This window comes from Syngnathus leptorhynchus, chromosome 18, assembly GCF_054491065.1.
Source record: "Syngnathus leptorhynchus isolate UIUO chromosome 18, UIUO_Slep, whole genome shotgun sequence".
NCBI lineage: Eukaryota > Metazoa > Chordata > Actinopteri > Syngnathiformes > Syngnathidae > Syngnathus > Syngnathus leptorhynchus.
The window spans coordinates 7,335,935-7,355,000 of NC_141212.1; the positions used below are offsets into that span (position 1 = coordinate 7,335,935).

The 19,066-nt window shown below is 44.1% G+C and overlaps 3 protein-coding genes across 10 annotated transcripts in view; 1 reads left to right on the forward strand and 2 right to left on the reverse strand.

Moving 5' to 3' along the window:
• Nucleotides 1–1,931: 1,931 nt before the first annotated feature.
• mideasa (mitotic deacetylase associated SANT domain protein a) lies at nt 1,932–11,142 on the reverse strand. 3 transcript variants are annotated; one of them, XM_085938407.1, is made up of 13 exons: nt 10,995–11,142; nt 7,287–8,812; nt 6,010–6,225; nt 5,539–5,881; nt 5,405–5,471; nt 5,175–5,317; nt 4,963–5,066; nt 4,596–4,671; nt 4,178–4,266; nt 3,945–4,088; nt 3,205–3,312; nt 2,958–3,124; nt 1,932–2,875 (listed from the first exon to the last, which is right to left on the reverse strand). In XM_085938407.1, exons 2-13 carry the CDS (start codon nt 8,649–8,651, stop codon nt 2,614–2,616), a joined length of 3,084 nt encoding a protein of 1,027 aa, XP_085794533.1. In that variant the 5' UTR covers nt 8,652–8,812; nt 10,995–11,142; the 3' UTR covers nt 1,932–2,613. The 3 variants fall into 3 exon arrangements, with proteins under 3 accessions (XP_085794533.1, XP_085794534.1, XP_085794532.1); XM_085938408.1 differs by lacking the exon at nt 10,995–11,142 and adding an exon at nt 9,153–9,719 and having other exon boundaries at nt 6,031–6,225; XM_085938406.1 differs by lacking the exon at nt 10,995–11,142 and adding an exon at nt 9,153–9,719.
• ttbk2b (tau tubulin kinase 2b) lies at nt 10,480–18,937 on the forward strand. 5 transcript variants are annotated; one of them, XM_085938413.1, is made up of 16 exons: nt 10,480–10,698; nt 11,053–11,169; nt 11,398–11,545; nt 11,892–11,965; nt 12,224–12,364; nt 12,442–12,546; nt 12,660–12,725; nt 13,024–13,116; nt 13,259–13,384; nt 13,498–13,655; nt 13,872–14,067; nt 14,150–14,361; nt 14,438–14,508; nt 14,581–14,855; nt 15,963–16,612; nt 16,707–18,937. In XM_085938413.1, exons 2-16 carry the CDS (start codon nt 11,107–11,109, stop codon nt 17,083–17,085), a joined length of 2,757 nt encoding a protein of 918 aa, XP_085794539.1. In that variant the 5' UTR covers nt 10,480–10,698; nt 11,053–11,106; the 3' UTR covers nt 17,086–18,937. The 5 variants fall into 5 exon arrangements, with proteins under 5 accessions (XP_085794539.1, XP_085794540.1, XP_085794535.1 ...); XM_085938414.1 differs by having other exon boundaries at nt 14,584–14,855; XM_085938409.1 differs by having other exon boundaries at nt 14,438–14,855; nt 16,707–18,936.
• The window catches only part of churc1 (churchill domain containing 1), a 1,288-nt gene continuing 367 nt past the window's right edge, over nt 18,146–19,066 (reverse strand). For both annotated transcript variants that reach the window (XM_085938416.1, XM_085938415.1), the window contains exons 2-4: nt 19,002–19,066; nt 18,730–18,800; nt 18,146–18,513 (exon numbers count right to left, since the gene is read on the reverse strand). The exon at nt 19,002–19,066 is cut by the window's right edge and continues 71 nt beyond it. In XM_085938416.1, the coding sequence (XP_085794542.1) occupies nt 18,421–18,513; nt 18,730–18,800; nt 19,002–19,066 (229 nt within the window). In that variant the 3' untranslated portion in view covers nt 18,146–18,420. The remainder of the gene's footprint in view (nt 18,514–18,729; nt 18,801–19,001) is intronic.

The window sequence follows — 19,066 nt, forward strand, 5'->3', positions numbered from 1 at the left end:
ATTTGGATGGAAACAAGATGCATGAATAAAACCTTTTAATGAGAGTCAATAAAGGAGTAGGTGAAATTAGATTAAAAAAAATGGATTCTTACAGTAAAAAGAAAAGAAAAAGAGAGAGCGAAAAAGCGAAAGTATGTGTTATGGTATCTGAAGCACTACATCACCTTCCCATCGGAGAAGAGGGCGCTGCATGTTGATGACTTTTTTGACGGATGGCACTTTCAGGATCCATCCCATCTGATGATGGATTACGGTGAGATCATAAAAAGAGGCAGCCGCAAAGTGTTGGCTCAGGGCTTTGAGAGAAACATCCTCCTGCAAATAGAAACAAGCTGATGGACTTAATGCAAATTAACTGAGGTCAGTGGATCATGTTGATTTGTCAGTCTTGTACAACTCTGAAAAATGTGCGGGCTTGAAGTCACAACAGTGTATATGTTGCTGTCTGATAGCAAAAAAAATAATTATTATTTGATCGAAGGTTGTTTGAGATAAGTTGCTTGAGATAATTGTTATTTTCAATTGTAATTTAGATTTTTTTTTCCTCAATTGCAAGTGTGATGTTTTTATTTTTATCTTTGGCATTTTTTAATGAAAGCTTGTCAGACTGTTTAAAATTGTGTGGGGGAAAAAACCCAATGTCTCCTTTTAAACGTACGTGTTCCGGTAAATCGAACAGAGAGTCAAAAATGTGAAAACATGTCAGCATCAATCAGCTCAGCGATGGATGCAATCAAAGAAGGGCTATTTGAACAAGTGTGAAAGAGGACCCGCTGCTGACAGTGGCTAAAATTCGGATCGAAGGGGGTGGGGTGGAGCCTTTAATTCCATTAAGTTAGCCAGCAAATAAGGATGACGTCTGCTTTTTAAAAATGCTCAGCATCAACATGATGGACGGAAGCAATCAAGCGATAGGTGTCGCTGGTCGAGGGGTCACACGGGGGCGTGCAGATGACATTGACATTGAGTTTTAGTGCTTTGTCACTGATATGGCCTCTAAAGTCATTACATGGACTGATTGAGGCCTCTCCATCCAGGATACTTGGATGAAAGCAAAGCTAGTCAAAATGTAAGCTCCAATACAACAGCTAGTTCAAAAATTCCATCTTTACAAAGCTCTAAACAAATGTGTGGTTATTGAAGACCATAACATTCCCATCCAGCCATTTTGTATACCACTTATGCTCATTATGGTCGTGGGTGAGCTGCAGCCGAACCACAATATATCCCAATAGAGATTATCTTCGGTTGTATTCATATTCATAAAGGCAACATTTTCAACCAACACTTGATCAAAACTGAATGTTTTGATGTGGAGTTATAGATGACGTACTCACAAGAATGTCACCATCCTTCAGGCTCACAAGTCACATCCTGAAAACAATCACGCGCTGAGCATCTAAACATAAATAATCCTAACTTTGACATTTATTATTCTTACCTCGACCCTGACGTAGGATGACCCTCAATCAGTCTTGCATCAACCTCACACTGGGCTGACATTTCATCCATGCACGTGACCTTCTGTACTCTACTCCATAACCTGCAAACATTGTGGCAGTGAACTCAACTCACATCACAACAAGCAGTTATTTGTTATATTGTAAACAAAAAGAGGCTCCAAACTGATTCAATTCAAACTTGCATGCACCAACGCATGACACGAGTGAGTCAGCACACAAATGAGTCACTTTCAAAATGTTATAGTGTCTTAACTGCAAATATATACTATGTTACTGGGCATCCTCTTTAAATACTGTCATATCTGCTGAATGAAGGCAGGGACTGCATGGAAGGATAGAGAGCGCTCCCATGTGGACACGCAACAAAAACGTTGCTGGATGTTCCCTGTATGCAGTCACCGAAGAATAACGTCATTTGCTGGCATCTGGTGACCAGAATGTGAAATACTAACACCTTTTTTTGTTCTCAACATTTTTTAATTCATAATTCACAAGTCATATTGCATCTGACAGAATACATTTTTTTCCATTACCAAAATCGTTAAAAAACGCATAAATATGGCAAAAACTTTGCATATACTTTTTTTTTTTACATATAACTTTTAAAGGTTATTTATTTGTAAAAAAAAAAAAAAGTGTACAACCAAACTTAAAATAGAATCAGCAACATTCAATGCAGCATTTTGACACACAGAAAACTGTTTTGAAAACAAGCCATGGGCTCATTTGAATTAAAAGGAACTATAAACAACATTGGTTTTGTTCTGTGTATATTACAGATGAGCAGATCATGAATACAAACCAACCCAGGAAAAATCCCTATCCTATAAATGCCTGGTGTTTGACCCCCCCCCCCACACCAAAAGTTAATTAAATAAAGAATATACAGTACTGTAAAAAGGCATCATTGGCAAAAGCGTACTGCAGAAGTGCATTTAGACAAAAATAGTCATTTATAATATTTAAAATGATACAAATGTGTCAAAATTTGGAGTGCCGGCCTGGTTGATGTATACAAACAATCTTTAATCAGCCAGGATGGGAGTGCAAGAGTTCCACAGGAAGACTTGAAAGATTTCTCATGTGCTTATTCTGCTCTTGTTGATCTTCTCGTCCGTCCGTCCCTTCCAATCCAGATTTTAATTTGGTCTCAGCGCCAGTCCTTGTCATTGTTGTCCTCGTCCCCCTCTGATGAGTCCTCCAGTGAGCTCAGTTCCTCCTGGCTCTCCATTCCGTTCCCGCCTCTGTGAGATGCTGCCGCCGCTACCGCTAGCAAAGCGTCCCTGCGAGCTTGGGCGGCCGCCGCTGCCGCTTGTTCTTCCGCCGCCCTTTGGCGCAAAGCTGCAGCTTTTTTTTCTTGCTCGGCATGGCTCTTCATGTGGGCGCTGCGACTCTTCACTTTGTTGAACACCCTGATGCAACAGATGGGACATGGAGTACACTTAAAAACACAAGTGCTTTATTTTTCAATCATCCAGCCGTACAAGGTCATACCTGCCACACTTCTTGCATGGAAATACTGCATCAGGATCTTGCGTGGGCTTTACTGGCACCTTGGCTTTCTTTGCTGCAGAGTCATTCCGAGGCTTGTGTGGAGCTGATGTGTAGGCAGCTTCCTTGATGATGTTCTCTGGCTCTTTGACCAGCAGCGCACTACCCGCCTTGGAGAACAAGTTGGTTTGTTATTTATTGAAGAGAAGACTGCACACGATGGCTTCACACTTTTGCTCCAAGCACTCACATAGTCGTGTGTTTGTAGTGAGTGAGCCACCATCACTTGTTGATTGCTCTCCTGCTCATGAGAAAGCTTCGTCTTGTCGTCCATTTGTAGGTGGCTCGGTTTAGATTGCTGAGAACCCAAAGGAATCATCAAGTAGGGAAAAACATTTTCAAGTCTTATTTTGGGCCGTATGAAGAAAGATGCAGCAAGGTTTGTTCATATGTTCCTGACCAGGTTTGCAATGGGGAGGATGTTCCATTACTGCATGTGAAGCTAAAACGGAAGAATTCCTGGAATATTTTCCAAATTAGCAATTGACCTTGGGAATTATGCAATCTTGTGAGATGTAATGGGGGGGGGGACTTCAGGTAAATTGAATGAAAAGGCACATAAGATTTGAAGGAAAATAGAAAGCTTTCTTTCTCCACATGCAAGGACATAACAGTTATCAACATTATAAAACATCAACATTGTTTGGACTCTTTTGTTTTTGTATTCAAATCGTTTACAAAAGTTACCCAAAATTATTTTAACCTGTGGGTAATGAGATTTTGTGACAGCACCCAACTAGATGGTGCCGATTTTCTTTCTTCCCGGTATAGTCATGTTGCACTGCCTAGCAACAAATTACCATGTGACATTATTTTGTTTGGATCAACTTTGTACCCCACATGGATGTTTTTGTTTGCTTGCAAAACTGATATATAACTGGTATATATTTGATGAATGACATAGGAAATCCAAAGCTAAGCGATCTCTACCTTAATGTCCACGGCAGCCTCAATGTATTTCTCTGTAGGTGAGTTTGAAGGGCCGTAGGTTAAAATCCCATTGCGTGTAATCTTCACCTGCTTTTTGTACGAGTAGTAAAACTCAACACACTGAGCCACTGTCTTGGTTTGCACCTGAAATGGAAAACAAATGCCCATGACAACTCTCTGTAACAATTCTGAGAAAAACGGCATCTTGCTTGAGCAGAAGTGAAGAGGCGTACCAGTTTCTGCACCAAGATGAAGTCCTTGCTGTAGGCAGACATCCCTTTGTTGAAGTAATGCTTTTCTTCCGCACTCCAGTGATCGGAACCTGCAAGGAAATCACATCAGGAAGTATCATCAACATGTAAAAGGAGGAATGAAGACACTTGTGTTTAGTGGTGAAACAAAATATGAGGGCCTGGCTTGCTACTTCCAACATTGGATTCCACCCTTATTTGGGCGGTCATGGGTGTGGCTTAAATGTTGCAAATGTTGAAGTGAAACTAAAAAGTTTGAAATCAGTTGCAACGCCTGAAGACATTGGCTGACATAGTATGACATGAGTATCGTTACTTCATGAGGCCTAACCTTAATTCTATTGCATAATTAAAATGTATTGGATCACTGTCAGCTGATCATACATGTTATACAACTAACCTGAGTAGTGATAATCAGCCAGGTGATGACCTTTATGGAAGATTGGTTCCTGATGCAGTAAACGTCTGAGGGTCTCCTAAAAAATACATAAATAGTAATGCAGAAAATTAAAAACACAAAGTACAAAATATTTTTTATATTTATAGCATAATGCAGCCCCACTAATTCATCCTGCAGTTGTTTCCAAGATATGGAATGAAAATAATGCAATCTTGTCTCATTAATCGTAACAATACTTTATGTCAACATGGGCTAAAATTGTTATCTTCCTTCATTTTTTGAAAAATTTCCCATGTATTCATGGATAAAAGTAGATTTTTGTTCTGTTCTAATAATTGTACATACAATTGATAAATCATGTACTGACAATACAATCTCCTCCGCTTTCATGTAAACAGTGCAGAGCCAACTCCTGGTTGGTTCCTCCTCCGCTGAGCACACTGGAACAAGCCATGTTCATTAGATTCTCCACTAAAAAACACAAGATGAGGAGGAGGGAGAGGAGGAAGAAGAGGATTGGTGAGTGGGCGGATGGAAATCCAGCACAAGTAAAATCAATGTTCTAGGAGAGCTACGAACCACTATCAGGTTCTGTGTGTTTAAGATGGCCATCATGCAAAGGAAGCCAAACCAAGTCAGCCTTGTGCGGGTCCAATTCAGCCAAAGGCTGGTGTCGCAACTCGGGAATTTCCGCTTGGTACTGCTGCCCGATGTTGATGCGCCTGCACACAAACGGAAGCAGTGGGGGGAGATGATGGTGGCGTGGTGTCGGCCGCCTCAAGGCTTTACTTGTAAAAAATCCAGCTTACGGCTCGAGGCTAACAGGCGTGGCGTCTGTGATCAAGGGCAGAACCGGCGGTGTGATGTCTGAACTTGCTGAAAAAAATAAAAATAAATTAAACAAAGCGGTTTAAGGTCCATGTATTCTGCAAGTAGGACTTACTGGAGCGCAGGAGGCTTCTGCTGGCCGTCTTGGGTGTCGCAGGCGGCGGGAGGATTTGGTTGCTCACGGCAAAGTTGGTGAGGAAAGTGGAAAAGTAGAGTCCTGAGCCTTCTCGCACGGGAGATAGAATGGGCGGGGGCGTGTAGGGGGGCAAGGCGAGAGGGTTGTCCGGCAAGCGGATGGGAGAGCGCAGGTTGCTTTGGTAGGCGGTGATACTGGAGTAGACGGACGCTGGGATCAGCGTGGAAGGTCTGGGTGGAGGAATGATGAGAGGCTCCGGTCGGGGTCTGCGCTTTTGTTTATTTTTTCCCTCCTCGTCCAGTCTGGTATCAGTCTCTCCATCCTAGATTGAGGAAGGAGAAAAGCGAACGTCAGGATCTGGTCTCAAAATGAATACTTCAACACTCATTCAAGTAAGAATGTTCCAAATGTGCAAAAGCAAAGCGAATCTTAAATCCTTCAAGGAGGAACCTGCTCAAAGTTGTCTGTCACCGAGTTTCGGAGAGATCTGCGACAAGCCACGATGACGGACGGTTTGCAGTCAGACGTCACAGAGGGTTGCTCAGGCTGGCCCATTTGTCCGTGTGCCGACACGCCCTGACCCGGTGGCAGAATCCTGTGCACCGGCACCGACACAGGCATGATTAAAGGGACCATGTTGGCGTGTTTGCCTCGAGGACCATCTCCCTGTTATGGAACAAAGACAAAGGTATTATACAAATGACAGTCGCTCATTTGGAATCCAACGAGAAGTCCCTCATTTCCAACATGTACATTTATTTACATTATAAACAAATGAATTGTGACTGGCAAATGAGCAAATGTGTTGGTGTGCTCTTGGCAACAAGGGAGTGCAACTGTTCAGCTCGGCGGACCAGCCCACCCCGGCTCGGCCCTCCCTCGGACTTCTCAATGACTGAGCGAGAGCCTGAGGAATGTGGAGGTGTGCAGACATGCAGCTGCCACTGCACACTCATGTGCAGCAGCACAATGACTTGCACTCTCATAAATCGTATGGCTGCACCCAGTCGACGTGAGTGCAATTGTGGTGAGTTGGGGAAGGTGCAAGTGAGAAAACACAAGCGGCAATGTCAACACACATTGTATAAAGGCTCAATTACAAGACAACACGTTTAAGTGGACCCTTGCACCATCTAATGACACCCAATACAAAATGCCTGTCTTTACAAAGACTTCGTTAAACAGAGTAAATTTGTTTTCCTCATTAAGCTCAATATAGTAATAATAGGACGCAGTGCAGCAAACTATTTCAGAGCATAATTAGCTACGATTCAATAAACAATCATGCTGAATTATGTGTACAACCGATTGCTGATTCTGATCTGATTTAGATGTTATACCCAATGTTGTGGTCAGTTTGTGTACAATATAAGCACTATTATAGTTGTTTAGTGAGCTGAGAAGAATCTTATCCGAATTGGGCACAGGAGACGGCAAAAGTCAAGCATAAACAAAAGCCAAGAAAGTGATGTTGAAAGAGTTGGAGGAAGTTTGACAGTGAAATTGGGAGTTCTTCCTCATTAAAAACTGCATCTTGCCTTTTGTTACACTAACTGCATGTCGAGCAAACTTGCACATGTTCATAAACATGTAAGAATGGGTGTTTAACCAAAGTGCCAATCACATGGAACTCAAACTCAATTTTAGAGCCTTCAGTTAAGCATGTTTCTGTAAAGATAAATAGACTATGAATAAACAGAGCTGATGTATGGAAGGATTTTTTTAACCTCAGTTTTGCAAGCAGACAGCGATTCAGGCATGGAGGGCATCTCGGACGCCTTCTGGGCCAGTGTCTCCAAGTTGATCTCCTTGGACGCCCTCCTTTTCCTCCGGGTGCTCTGGATGACTCCTCCCGTGGTGGCCGAGGCGTCCCCTGTTCGTGCAACAGATACTCCGTTCTGGGAGGTTTCCTTGGGGGCTTGAGGCCACATGTTGATCGAAGGCGGCGCTAATGGGGACTGCCCGTCTCTGGAAAGGCGGCGCGAGCGTCTTAGTGTGGCCGGCGTTGCCTCTGAGGGTTCTGAGGGGTATGGCTCAGGTTTGACTTCCTTTGGAGGCTCCACTATCGGCGCCGCTTGTTTTTTGGGCGCAGTGTCGGGCGGACGGGGTTCCGAAGGCTGATAGGTGATGAAATCGGGAGGTTGTGTGTCTTGCTGGGGGATGTTTTGTGCTTGCTGCTGCTGATGCATTTTGTGCATTTGTTGCTGTTGCTCATGCAGTTGTTGTTGCTGCTGTTGTTGTTGTTGTTGTTGCTGCTGTTGTTGTTGTTGGCGGTGGTGGTACTGTTGCTGCATATGCTGCATTTGTTGCTGTTGCATTTGCTGCTGCTGATGAAGTTGCTGCTGCAGCTGTAGTTGATGCTGTTTCTGCAATTGCTGCTGCTGTTGTTGTAACTGCTGCTGCTGCTGTATGTGATGAAGCAGCTGTTGCTGTTGCATTTTAGGCTGCTCGCCGTAAGGCAAACCCTGCATTCCCTTGCCGCCTTGGAAAACTGAGTAGTATCCCTGCGGGAACTGCTGCTTGTTGAACGTAGTCTGGAAGGGCTGCAGCATGGAGCCCTGCGCGTTGTGAGCTGACACGTGGGCCGCACCCTGCAGCTCCACACCTTTCTGCTGATATGCTTGCAGCTGGGCCTGTTGCATGGCATGCTGCTCCCACTCGAGCCCTCGGCTCTGAGCCGGAGCCCGGGTGGCATCTCTGTAAACCTGCTGATTGTCGCTGCCCATCTGAAGAGGGTCGTGGACGACCTTGTGGAACGCCATCTGCCCCCGGGCGTTCACGCCGCCCATATAAGGCCCAAAGTTCTGGCTCCACCCTGGCCCAGGAGCTTCCTGAGGCCAGCTGGGAGCTTGTAAGGAGTCCTGGTGCACCCACTTTACTGGGGTGGCCTGCTGATAGGATGGCAGAACCTGAGGTCCTTTCTCTGGGTTGTACACACCAGAGTTGCCAGCAGAGTCACTCTGGATTGACTCCAAAGATGAAGGACCCAGTCCGTAATAAGCCTCCCCCGAATGCTGCAAGGGCTCTTTCATGGTCGCCACTACCGGATGCTTGCTGCTCTTGTCAGTACTCATTTGAGGAGGAAGACTCATGTCGAGATCTTGATGTCCAGGTCTCGTAGTGTGATTTTACTTCCTGCACTTGCCTTTTGTATACAGCTGGCATGTGGAAGGAAATATGAATCCAATAGGAAACGTATTATCTCAGTTCAAGTTTCAAGCCTGTTCTTCACATCCTCTTTAGGTTGCAGCACCTTTAAAAACAGGAGACTTTATTTACCTCTGGACGAAAACAAAGTAAATAGGAAAATGGAGGCCCAGGCATAAAGGTCAAAGAGCAAGCACGCTTAAAAGTCAACAACCAAAACATTATGTCATGTTTATGTCGGGCTAAAATGAACATTTTGATTCAGTCAGCAGAAACAAGGACCTTGGAGAGCATAGCTGCTATTAAGTCGAACTAGAAATACAGGAAATGAAGATGAACGTGCAATCGAGCTTGGTGGCTGTTTAAAAAACAACAACAGCAATAAGGAAGCACTGAAAGCACAGGGGGCGATTATGCAACACAAGCCACAATGTAGAATGCAATACCTTATGAATGACACAGTTGGTTTTCCATTGGCAGCCCGGAAGAATCCATTTGGTGGCGATCAAAGTCATGCAGATCCATGAAGGGATTGTGCGCCACAAATGTCATAACCCTCTCTCTCTCTCTCTTAACTTTCACCCCGAGTTTCCAAGCCCGCAAACATGGCGAAAGGGGGGGTTGACACGGGTGAAATAATCGAAACGGACTGCTGCAAAGGGCTATTCACGCCGCAGTTACAATGTTCCACAATGTAGTCGCGAAATAGCGCTTTTCCTGGAAAACGCTTCTGCAACTTTTCTTCTCCGCTTGACCGACTTTTAGTCTCGCGCCGCGACAGCGTGTAGAAAGGCTGCAATTTCCGTACATCGGAACGTCGCGCAATAAAAGTACGCTGTTGATCCGAAGTCGCGCAACATTACGCACAAAACTTTACAGTTGCAAAAGTGTGCAAACGGACAGAAAGCGGTGCACACACACACACACACACACACACACAATGGAACGAACACAGCATTGCGCCTCACCCACTAACAGATCAGAGCGTATCCTGTTTTCCAACCTGCTGCCTGAGCCCCGCCTACCACTACATCTGTGCATGCTCGTTTTGTTGACCCGCTCAGCTCGAAGCCGCGTCGGTTGCAAGCAGAATACTAAAAATACAGTAATTGGTTAATCAAGCAATAAAATCAAACATTTCATAAAAAATGTTTTCATACACATTTATATTTTTCTTTTTATAAATAACAAGTTATTTAATTATAATCAAATTAAAGGGGACGTCATGAATATTGCTATTTAGATCTATTTTGCGTAAATCAAGTGAGCAGTTGTAAAAATGCCTAATTTCAATTGATTGGTTGGAAAATGACTTATTTCCAACAAAAAATACATCTTTCGATTGATCTCATTTATCAATGACAGCTACATATATTGAAAGCAGAAAAAAATCAACAATCTCCCATGAGATGACAGAAGTTACAAACACAGGCCAAGCTTTCATATTGAGTAAGTTTGTCTTTATACTGAGACGAGATAATTATTTCAGTTTATCCATTTTGTGACAATTTTATTTGGTAGTGTGCAGTGAGGTTTAGATGTGTGTTTAATAACCGGAAAACAGTGGTAGGGAAAATCGAACTTACATCTTCACTTTAATTTGCTTCTGTAAAATTCTAAAATTCAGACGTTTTCATGAATATAACGTTTATAAATCTTCAACCTGAAATTCCACCAACTGTTTGACTTGGCTATTTTAGGCAATTTCATTTTTTGCCAATGTGATCGTGTTGTATTGGCCACGGGGCGGAGTTAATGGTTACCGTGGTGATTCTGCGGCTCATTCGGAGCTTTTATGACGTCACCGTTGCCGATGTAGGCAGCGGCTGTGGTGGACATAAATCAACTGGCTAGCTTAGCTCACGTTTTCGAGAATGCCTCCCATCACCGTGCCTTCATCCGCAAGATAAAGGAACTATATGAATGACGTTGCTGTCAAGAGGTGAACCATGGAGGCTCTTTCCCGGAGTCTCACCAGTGCATTCGAGCGAGGTAACGCAGGGACGGAGTAGCGGGGGCTCGCTGCTTAGCCACAGCCGAGTAAACATGCTAGTTAGCATTGAGCACCGCCTCGAATTTTTGCTGCCTTGCAGCTGTCCCATCCCTAGTTACCCCCCTATCTTTTTATCATTATGCTGTGGGCACCAGTTAAAATCAGCTAAAGCTAGTTGCTAACCGCTGCTACCTCCGGATTTGAATGTCACGCACAATCAAATTAACCTCTCCTAAATACCACTTTAAAACACACGAATTGGTGACATGAAGGTATTTCCAGTATGTAACCTTACCTATCACAACTCACAATGTCAGGCGATGTGGTTTAAGGAGTGAATCAATTGTTTGCAGTGATGGGCTGGTGCCACTGATGTCAGCTTGTGACTGCAGCAGAGAGCACTCACCATGAGTGGAGAGCATACAGACATCCTGTCAACCGCAGATGTGGTCAGAGACAGATGGAGAGTGGTAAGATTTCACTAGACTAAGAATGATTATTATTGCCGTTATCCTCAACTGGTAGGTCAGGGACAGGTAATATGTCCCACATGGGTTTCTCTCTGAATTTTATTTACTGTAGTTGTGCAATAGGACTGAAAATTAAGCAGTCACAATGATACAAGAGTTGACAACCACAGCTTTTTGGGTCACCCCCACCAGTGATCACCTCCTGCCTGATATGAAATTGCTCTGCAGGTGAGAAAGATAGGTGGAGGTGGCTTCGGGGAGGTCTACGAGGTCTTGGACCTAGTGAGCCAGGCCACTCTTGCCATGAAGGCGGAGTCTGCCACTCACCCCAAACCGGTACAGAGGACAGAGGCGGCCGTGTTGAGGAAACTGCAAGGTAAGTGACAATTTGCCACGCAAACAAAAACTTGGAAGTTTTTGTTGATCAAGCAATCAAGAGTTCACCTCTACTACAGGTATTATATCTTGAAAATTAGGACTGTGCAGATCATTGAAAAATTGCATGATAAATTGTAAGTTGGCAGCTGTACCTTATTTCTATGAAATGTGAAATCTGGATCAATAATTAAATGCAATACTGTATAAGGTATTGTATTATACATACAATCATACAATATGACTTAATTTATTTTACTCTGTTTGACTAATTACTGACTCAAGAATGCAACCGATAGTTCACATCTGTGTATTACATTTTCTTATTTTCATTTATTTATTGATAGGCAAAGATAATGTGTGTCGCTTTGTCAGCGCTGGTCGAAACGAGCGCTTCAACTATGTGGTGATGGAACTCCAGGTAGGCTTTTTATGATGTTCCTTTAATTTTATAGGTCATGTTTACCATTAAGATCTTAACATCAACCAATGACTCGTAATGCAGAAATGGTCTATTTTTATTTACTGACACTTGGGGCCTGAGAGGTGGGTCCTATTACATAAACATCCAGTGTCACAAAACGGTTGATTTTCAAATTGTCCATATTTCACTGTACTTTTGTTTTAAAATGGGTCAATAATAATAATTGTAATAACAATATGTTGTGACTGTCCAAAGGGGAGAAACTTGGCAGATCTACGGAGGAGCAGGGCCCGTGGTACATTCTCAGTCTCGACGACTCTGCGGCTCGGCAAGCAGATTTTACAAAGCATCGAAAGCATACACTCAGTGGGCTTCCTGCACCGTGACATTAAACCAGTAAGACTACAGTCACTCAAAGTAGTCAATATGTTTTTATACTGCAAATTTGAGCTTTCTGTTATGGTCACCCACAGGCTAACTTTGCAATGGGAAGACTAGCAAGTACTTGCAGGTGCTGCTACATGCTGGACTTTGGTTTGGCCCGACAGTACATGACCTCCAACCAAGAACTTCGTCCTGTAAGTAATCTCAAAACTTGTGAACCCACCTATGAAAATAAAATGTCCGAGACTTGAAGTATTTTCATCCGGTGACACACAAAACCCTCTAACTATCCCCTTTTCACTTCCAGCCTCGATCTGTGGCCGGCTTCAGAGGAACTGTGCGATATGCTTCAATCAATACTCATAAAAATAAGGTGACTAGACAATTTCTCTCATGCATTATCTTTCAATATTTCCACCAAGGAGGTTGGAACTGGTCAAGGGAATGTTCACAACACGATTAGAAAGGTTTTCTTAGGACAGTAATTTCATCACTATTTTATAATTGATTGTGTGAGTTGACGACATTCCCCAAATAATATAACACGTGCGTCTCTCTACAAAGACGAGTGTATTTGAATATCACTTGTCTATTAATTGTGGTAGGCTGTATGCATTGCTTGTTTTCACAGTCTGTGTTTTTTGGGGGGGTTTTGTTTTTTTTGACTGCAGGAAATTGGTCGTCATGACGATCTATGGTCCCTCTTCTACATGTTGGTTGAATTCATGTCTGGTCAGCTCCCATGGAGAAAATTTAAAGACAAGGTACAGCATGGGCACGATCTCATGTACAGTACATAAACTCGCCAAAATAGTAGGAACTAACATAATCTCTGTGGGAAAAAAATGAGTGTTTTGTAAAGGCTATGAGGACTATCAATTGTATTTGTATCTTCCTTTCCAACAGGAACAAGTAGGAAATCTAAAAGAAGCATACGACCACCGCCTCATGCTTAATCACTTACCATTGGAGTTTAGCACATTCCTGGATCACATCCTCAGTCTGGACTACTACACTAAACCAGACTATGAGGTTGGGTAGAAGCTCACGTTCTGTGTTTTCACGTTTGGTCGTCTACCGACTGCCAAAATGCTGACACCTGTGTTTGCCCCCCCCCCCCCCCCTTCCAACCCTACCCGTGACAGCTGCTGATGTCACTGTTTGACAGTGCTATGAAAAGCCACAATGTGCTGCACAATGATCCCTACGATTGGGAGAAATGCGACTCGGAGGACATGCTGGCAACTGCGGTGGCACCACCCACTGGCCAGGAGCTCACCCGCCTCACGCCAGCTCACATGGGGTACACATTACTAAAAATATACATGCACAGTCATGCTGTAGTTATGCCTACATAATTTTTCCTCAACGGTAGAACCAGTAGGCTGTTTTAAAAAAAAACAAAAAAAAAAACCATTAAATTTCTACCCTGTCAACTCTGGGAGTGTGCTGCTCTACACTGTGCTTTGCAAATGAAGTCGTTCGTTGGTGACCTTCTCACTCTATCTCTTTCTAAAAGCATGGCCAATGCATCAGTGCTGCCAGTGGAATTGCAGAGGGAGAACACGGAAGATGTCCTTATGCTCGGAGAGCGCTTCAGTGACGCTGACAACTGCCCGCCTCCTGCCCCCCCTGCGTCCTTTCCTGCCAGAGGCACATGGGATGAAACAAACCGCATTCAAACCCAGAATCATGTTGAGCCAGTGATCAGGAAGGTCAGATTTGTGCAGTGACTGCATTCTCTTCCCTGCCACACAGTTCTGATGTTTTAATTGCTACGTCAATCTTTTTTTCTAGGTGGTGACTGAGGAAGAACACAGTCAGAACCAGGGCAACCAAAGCCCTGCTGGCTCCGCGCAGAGTTCTCCGAGGCGAGTACGATCCGAGACCCTGTACTTGGATCGGGCTATGCCGCTGCTCCGAAAGATGCGTCAGAGTCAGAGTTTGGCATTTGAAAGAAGACTTGCCCCCGAACCTAAGCCTACTCTTGAGCGCTTCCTTGAGTCCTGGTTAGTGCTTCGATTGCTCCCACACACTTAAAATAAAAAACTTGAACAGCTTTTTTTTTGTTTTTGTTTTTTTTAGTCGGGGCAAAACGCCTCCATGTCTTTCAAACATCGGGGAGAAGGTTTTGTCCGACGATCATTCTGGCACAGGTACGGCTGACCCAGAAGAAGGCGCAGTCAGCAGCGGGTTTGTCGCAGTCAACTTCAGTCCTGTGATCCAAGAAGGAGACTCCCAGGAGTGGGTGGTGCTGGAACTGGAGCAAGGCGCCAATTCCGTAGCCATCAAGCCTTTGGTCGAAGCCCAGCGCGAGGACAAAGCAGCCACTCCTAATCCTGCTGACGGCGAGAACCACCCGCCGCAGGAGGGCCCAGCTGTAGCAGTCAGTCCTGTTTTATCACACTGTTCTGTCGGGTCATGGTTACTCGGTCACAGGAGGCTGCCAGGGATGCTGGGGCAAATGCCCTCGGTCATCATGGGACCACCCCACATGGATCAGGTAGGCACAATCAAGCATTTTGCGCATGTGCAGTTTTGTCTGTGATGTTTTCTATACTTTTGTGCGCATCAGCTTCAACTAGCGTTACACCCATTCTTGATAATGCCACTTGTCAAGTCAAGTTTATTTGTATAGCCCTAAATCACAAGCAGTCTCAAATGGCTTCACATAGACAAACAATTGACAATTATTCTCAAAGCATCCCCTGATCTTGAGTTCCCAAAAGGGCAAGGAAAAACTCAAAAAAACCCTACCAGGGGAAAAATGAGAAAACTTGAGAAGGGACCACAGATGGAAGGATCCCCCTTTCAGGATCACCAGGCTGCAGTGGATGCAGAGAGGGCACATAAAATACGTAATATGAAAATCCATGAAAAAGTGGATGTCCAGGTCAAAGCAAAGAGCTGCCAGAGGTGCCCTCGATTGTCCTGGCAGTGTCTTCAAGAAGGGTAATCCGCTGCAGTTCCCTCATCCTGAATTGGTCCACGAGAATCTAGATAGCCACTGTCAGCTTGGGTGTCACCTAACCACCTCCCCAGCCGTGGAGGGAGTGGGGATGGTGTCACTAAAAAGACTAGCGTTTTGCGAACGAAGGTTAAGAGACAGAACATAAGGAACAACTAGGTCGACAAGATATGAAGGCGCTAAGCCATGCAATAATTTATAGGTTAATAGAAGAACTTTGAAGTCACATCTTAAATGAACCGGGAGCCAATGTAAGTTGGCTAATTTTGGGGTAATGTGATCAAATTTTCTTGCCCGTGAGAGCAGCCTTGCAGCAGCATTTTGTACTAACTGTAGACTTTTGATGCTGGACTTGGGAAGACCAGAGAATAATGCTGACTTTGTGGCCACCCTGTATATTGATGTATTATGTCCCCAAGCGGAATCATATAAATAATAGAATTGGTCCTAGTACCGATCCCTGTGGCACACCACACGTAACATTATAGAGCTCAGAGGACGTATTGCCATGGACCACTTGGTGCGTCCTGTCTGATGGATAGGAATAAAACCAGCCTAGTGCTGACCCTGAAATACCAACAAAACCTTTAAGACGCCTTGTAATCTTTTTATTCATGCCTCTAATCACCAAGTTGTTTTCAGTCTTCCAGTGGCACACCGCAGTCCCCCGTGCTCGAAAAGAGTGAGATGATACCTCTTGAAGCTCCGTCGAACAAATCCGATGAAGCTCCCGGACAACTGAAAGATGGAGGGAAGACTGAGTTGGCTCCGTCATCAAGCCCGCTAAAGGGTTCGACTCCTCCACTAGCTAAAGACCCAGAGAGCGATTCGGGTCTGCCTGACTGCTCGTCAGAGCTGAACCAGCAGGCTCAAGCGATCTGTTCACTCCTCGGCTCTTTAAGGCCCAAAGACTCCCCTTGCTCGCCAAAACTGAGCCGCATCCCAATACGAGACTCTGGCACTCCTCCGGACTCTCCGTGCAGGAACCGGCACCGGGACAGGAAAAAACGCTGGAGCAGCCCTGTCCCCAGCTCGCCCACCCACTCCCCTTCCCCATCGCTTTCCTGCGAAAACCTGCAGGTCACCCTCCCGCGAGAACGTCTCTCCTCGGAACGAGGCTCCAAGTCGGACTGCGGAGGGGAAGACCCTCTTTCTCTGTCCTCTTCATCGGGCGGTAAAAGTAAGATTCCACGACCCATGAGCGCCACCTTTGTTCCCGAGCAGCTAACTGGCAGACTCGTGCCTCGCCCACCTCCCGGGAAACCGTCAGGAGGCGCATGTGCCGACCACAGGTAGGACACTATCTAACCCCTGGAAAAAATTAGGGAATTGGCACTCCTTGAGGATGATCATTTAATGTAATTATAATGTGTACTCTCTTTCGAGGCGGCGGCGCTTGCGAGTACGCGCCAGCAGCACCAGCGACGCTGATTCCTTGTCCAGTCAGAACCAGTCGACAAAAGACCGCGGCGGCCTGCTCGTCAGCCCACCTCCACCCCGCCCTTGCGGCTCCCCCACCCTGCAGCGCTCACTGAGTTGCTCTCCGTCTCGCCAGGAGCCCCGCGACGGGAGGGCACCGCCTCTGGGACGCAGCCGCTCCCCGTCTACGCCTCCTCCTCGACACGGCCCCCTGCAAGCGAGGTTGTCCGGGCAGAGTCCGTTGGTCCCCCGCTCTATAGGCAAAGGTTTGATTGAGGAGTGTAAAGGCTCAAGGAAACTGAAACGAATGATTAACAGAAACGACCGATCTGAATCGCATGTGTAAATATAGTATGTGCTCAAGCGAATGTGGACTGTAAAAAAAAAATGTATTTATTTGCTACATTAGCTTAAATAGATCCATGAATACCTTGAAACGCTGAAGCCATTATGTGCATAACACTTTAGGAATGTTTGCAAACGGGTGCAAAATTCAAAGTGAGCGCTCACGTCCCTTTTTTCATTCCAAATTTGAAATTGCCATGCTAAACAATACTCCAACTCCACAAATCTGTCCGAGTTACCTACATTTGTGGAGCCAACCGGATGTATTTCTGCCCACTGGTTGCAACCCTAAAGCCAGTAGCATGTCAGTGAGTTTTGTCCATGTATATAGCCTGTGTATAAAGGAAAGTCAACCATTGAGAGGTCCTTACCACTGTGTGCAAGTGCATCTATTTAGTAGAACACACTTATTAAATTTAGATCTTTAAATTGTCATGCTAGAAGAAAAAGAACACACTAAAATAAATCTCTATTTTTAGCAAAAATGAAAAATTACTGTGGAATCTCCAAAGTTTAACCCGGGTAAAGTCAATTAGTAAATATATCAGCTCACTAAATTGCCAATGGATAAGTATTTTATTGCTTTTTCTTTGGCTTTTTTTGTAGCAAGAAAAAGTTCAATGATAACCATGTGTGGCGGTTTGGAATTGCATTCATTCAAATTGAAGCACTTTACAAGTCAACAAATTGTGTTCCGCTTTGAAGATTCCACACTAGTTGCGTTAGAGATGAGAACTGTACAGGGTTAGGGCTATTTATTGGTAACATGGTACCCATGCATTTGCTGTATGATCAGTGAATAGAATATCAATCAGCAAAGCCATCTCAAGTCGGTAGTCACCACAAATAGCTCCGCATCAGCATATTATAAAGCACACGTGATTCTAAAGTATTGTAAATGTGCATGAGTCATTTTACTTTTCTTTTTTTTTTTTTTACTCAGTATACATTTCTGTATTTCTACCGAGCTGCTTTTGATCATGAAAATACATCCACAAGCAAACAAAAGTTTTGTTTAGTTTTGATTCTATAGGGTGAAACAGTTTACAAATAACACATCGTACATAAATCAATATTTTATTTCAAATGAGGCATTGTACATAGGTAGACATCTCAATTCATGAATGCCTGAATGTCTATTTACAGTGCAGTGATCAAGACACGTTCAAGATGGTTATAAAAGCTGTTATGTAACAACATACAGAAATACTTGACTTAAAAATGTATATTGTTTGTCCAAATGATTGCAACCTTGAAGTCATCAGCATGTCGCAAGTTTTATGATCTTGTTTATGCCAATCCAGTAAGAGTCTTGTGTCAATCTGGAGTATGGGCTCTAGAAGAGAGAGGCAGTCTGTCGAGGGTCATCTGGCAACACACTGATGGAGTCTTCTGCCTTTCCGCACAGCATGCAAAGCATTGTGTACTCCTGAGTGACACATTATTTATGTTCACAAATGACAGTGAGCAAAAACAAGCCTAGTAACCAACAATTTACTTTGAAATTATTGCAGAAAGTAACAGATTACAATATAATGATAAGGGTATAAAACTTTAACGCAATCTCAGTTTTATGAATGCTGGGAGAAGGACTAAGGACATAACACTGTACCCATGGTTACCTCATGATTGTTTCCCCACTTACCTGATATTCATCAACAACAGAGAATGTATATTCATGCCTGGCGATGACATGGTCACAGTTTTTACAGACATCTAGAAGAAAAGCAATGTTTTCTTAAATGGTGAGAGGATTTGTCACATATTTATGAGCGCTTGTAATGATTTGATGAAACATTTTGTGAGGCTTGTGAGCATTTTTATAAGATGGTGGAAACAAAGCATTAAGGGAAAAAGATTAAATGGGCATTGGAATAAAGTAGCATCACAGCATTCAAAATGATTAAAACAATGTACGGTCATAAGTCACAATCTCCTCTCCATTATCATCTTCTGTGTCTTTATTACAGATCAACACGAAG

Excerpts from the sequence above, each read along its gene's own strand:
- mideasa (XM_085938407.1), bottom strand. The coding sequence starts at position 8,651 with ATGAGTCTTCCTCCTCAAATGAGTACTGACAAGAGCAGCAAGCATCCG. Across the intron at positions 5,882-6,009 it reads TGACAGACAACTTTGAGCAG|GATGGAGAGACTGATACCAG; the intron begins GTTCCTCCTTGA and ends TCCTCAATCTAG. Across the intron at positions 4,672-4,962 it reads AAAGCGGAGGAGATTGTATT|GAGACCCTCAGACGTTTACT; the intron begins GTCAGTACATGA and ends TGTATTTTTTAG.
- ttbk2b (XM_085938409.1), top strand. The coding sequence starts at position 11,107 with ATGAGTGGAGAGCATACAGACATCCTGTCAACCGCAGATGTGGTCAGA. Across the intron at positions 11,170-11,397 it reads TCAGAGACAGATGGAGAGTG|GTGAGAAAGATAGGTGGAGG; the intron begins GTAAGATTTCAC and ends ATTGCTCTGCAG. Across the intron at positions 14,362-14,437 it reads GAGCGCTTCCTTGAGTCCTG|TCGGGGCAAAACGCCTCCAT; the intron begins GTTAGTGCTTCG and ends TGTTTTTTTTAG.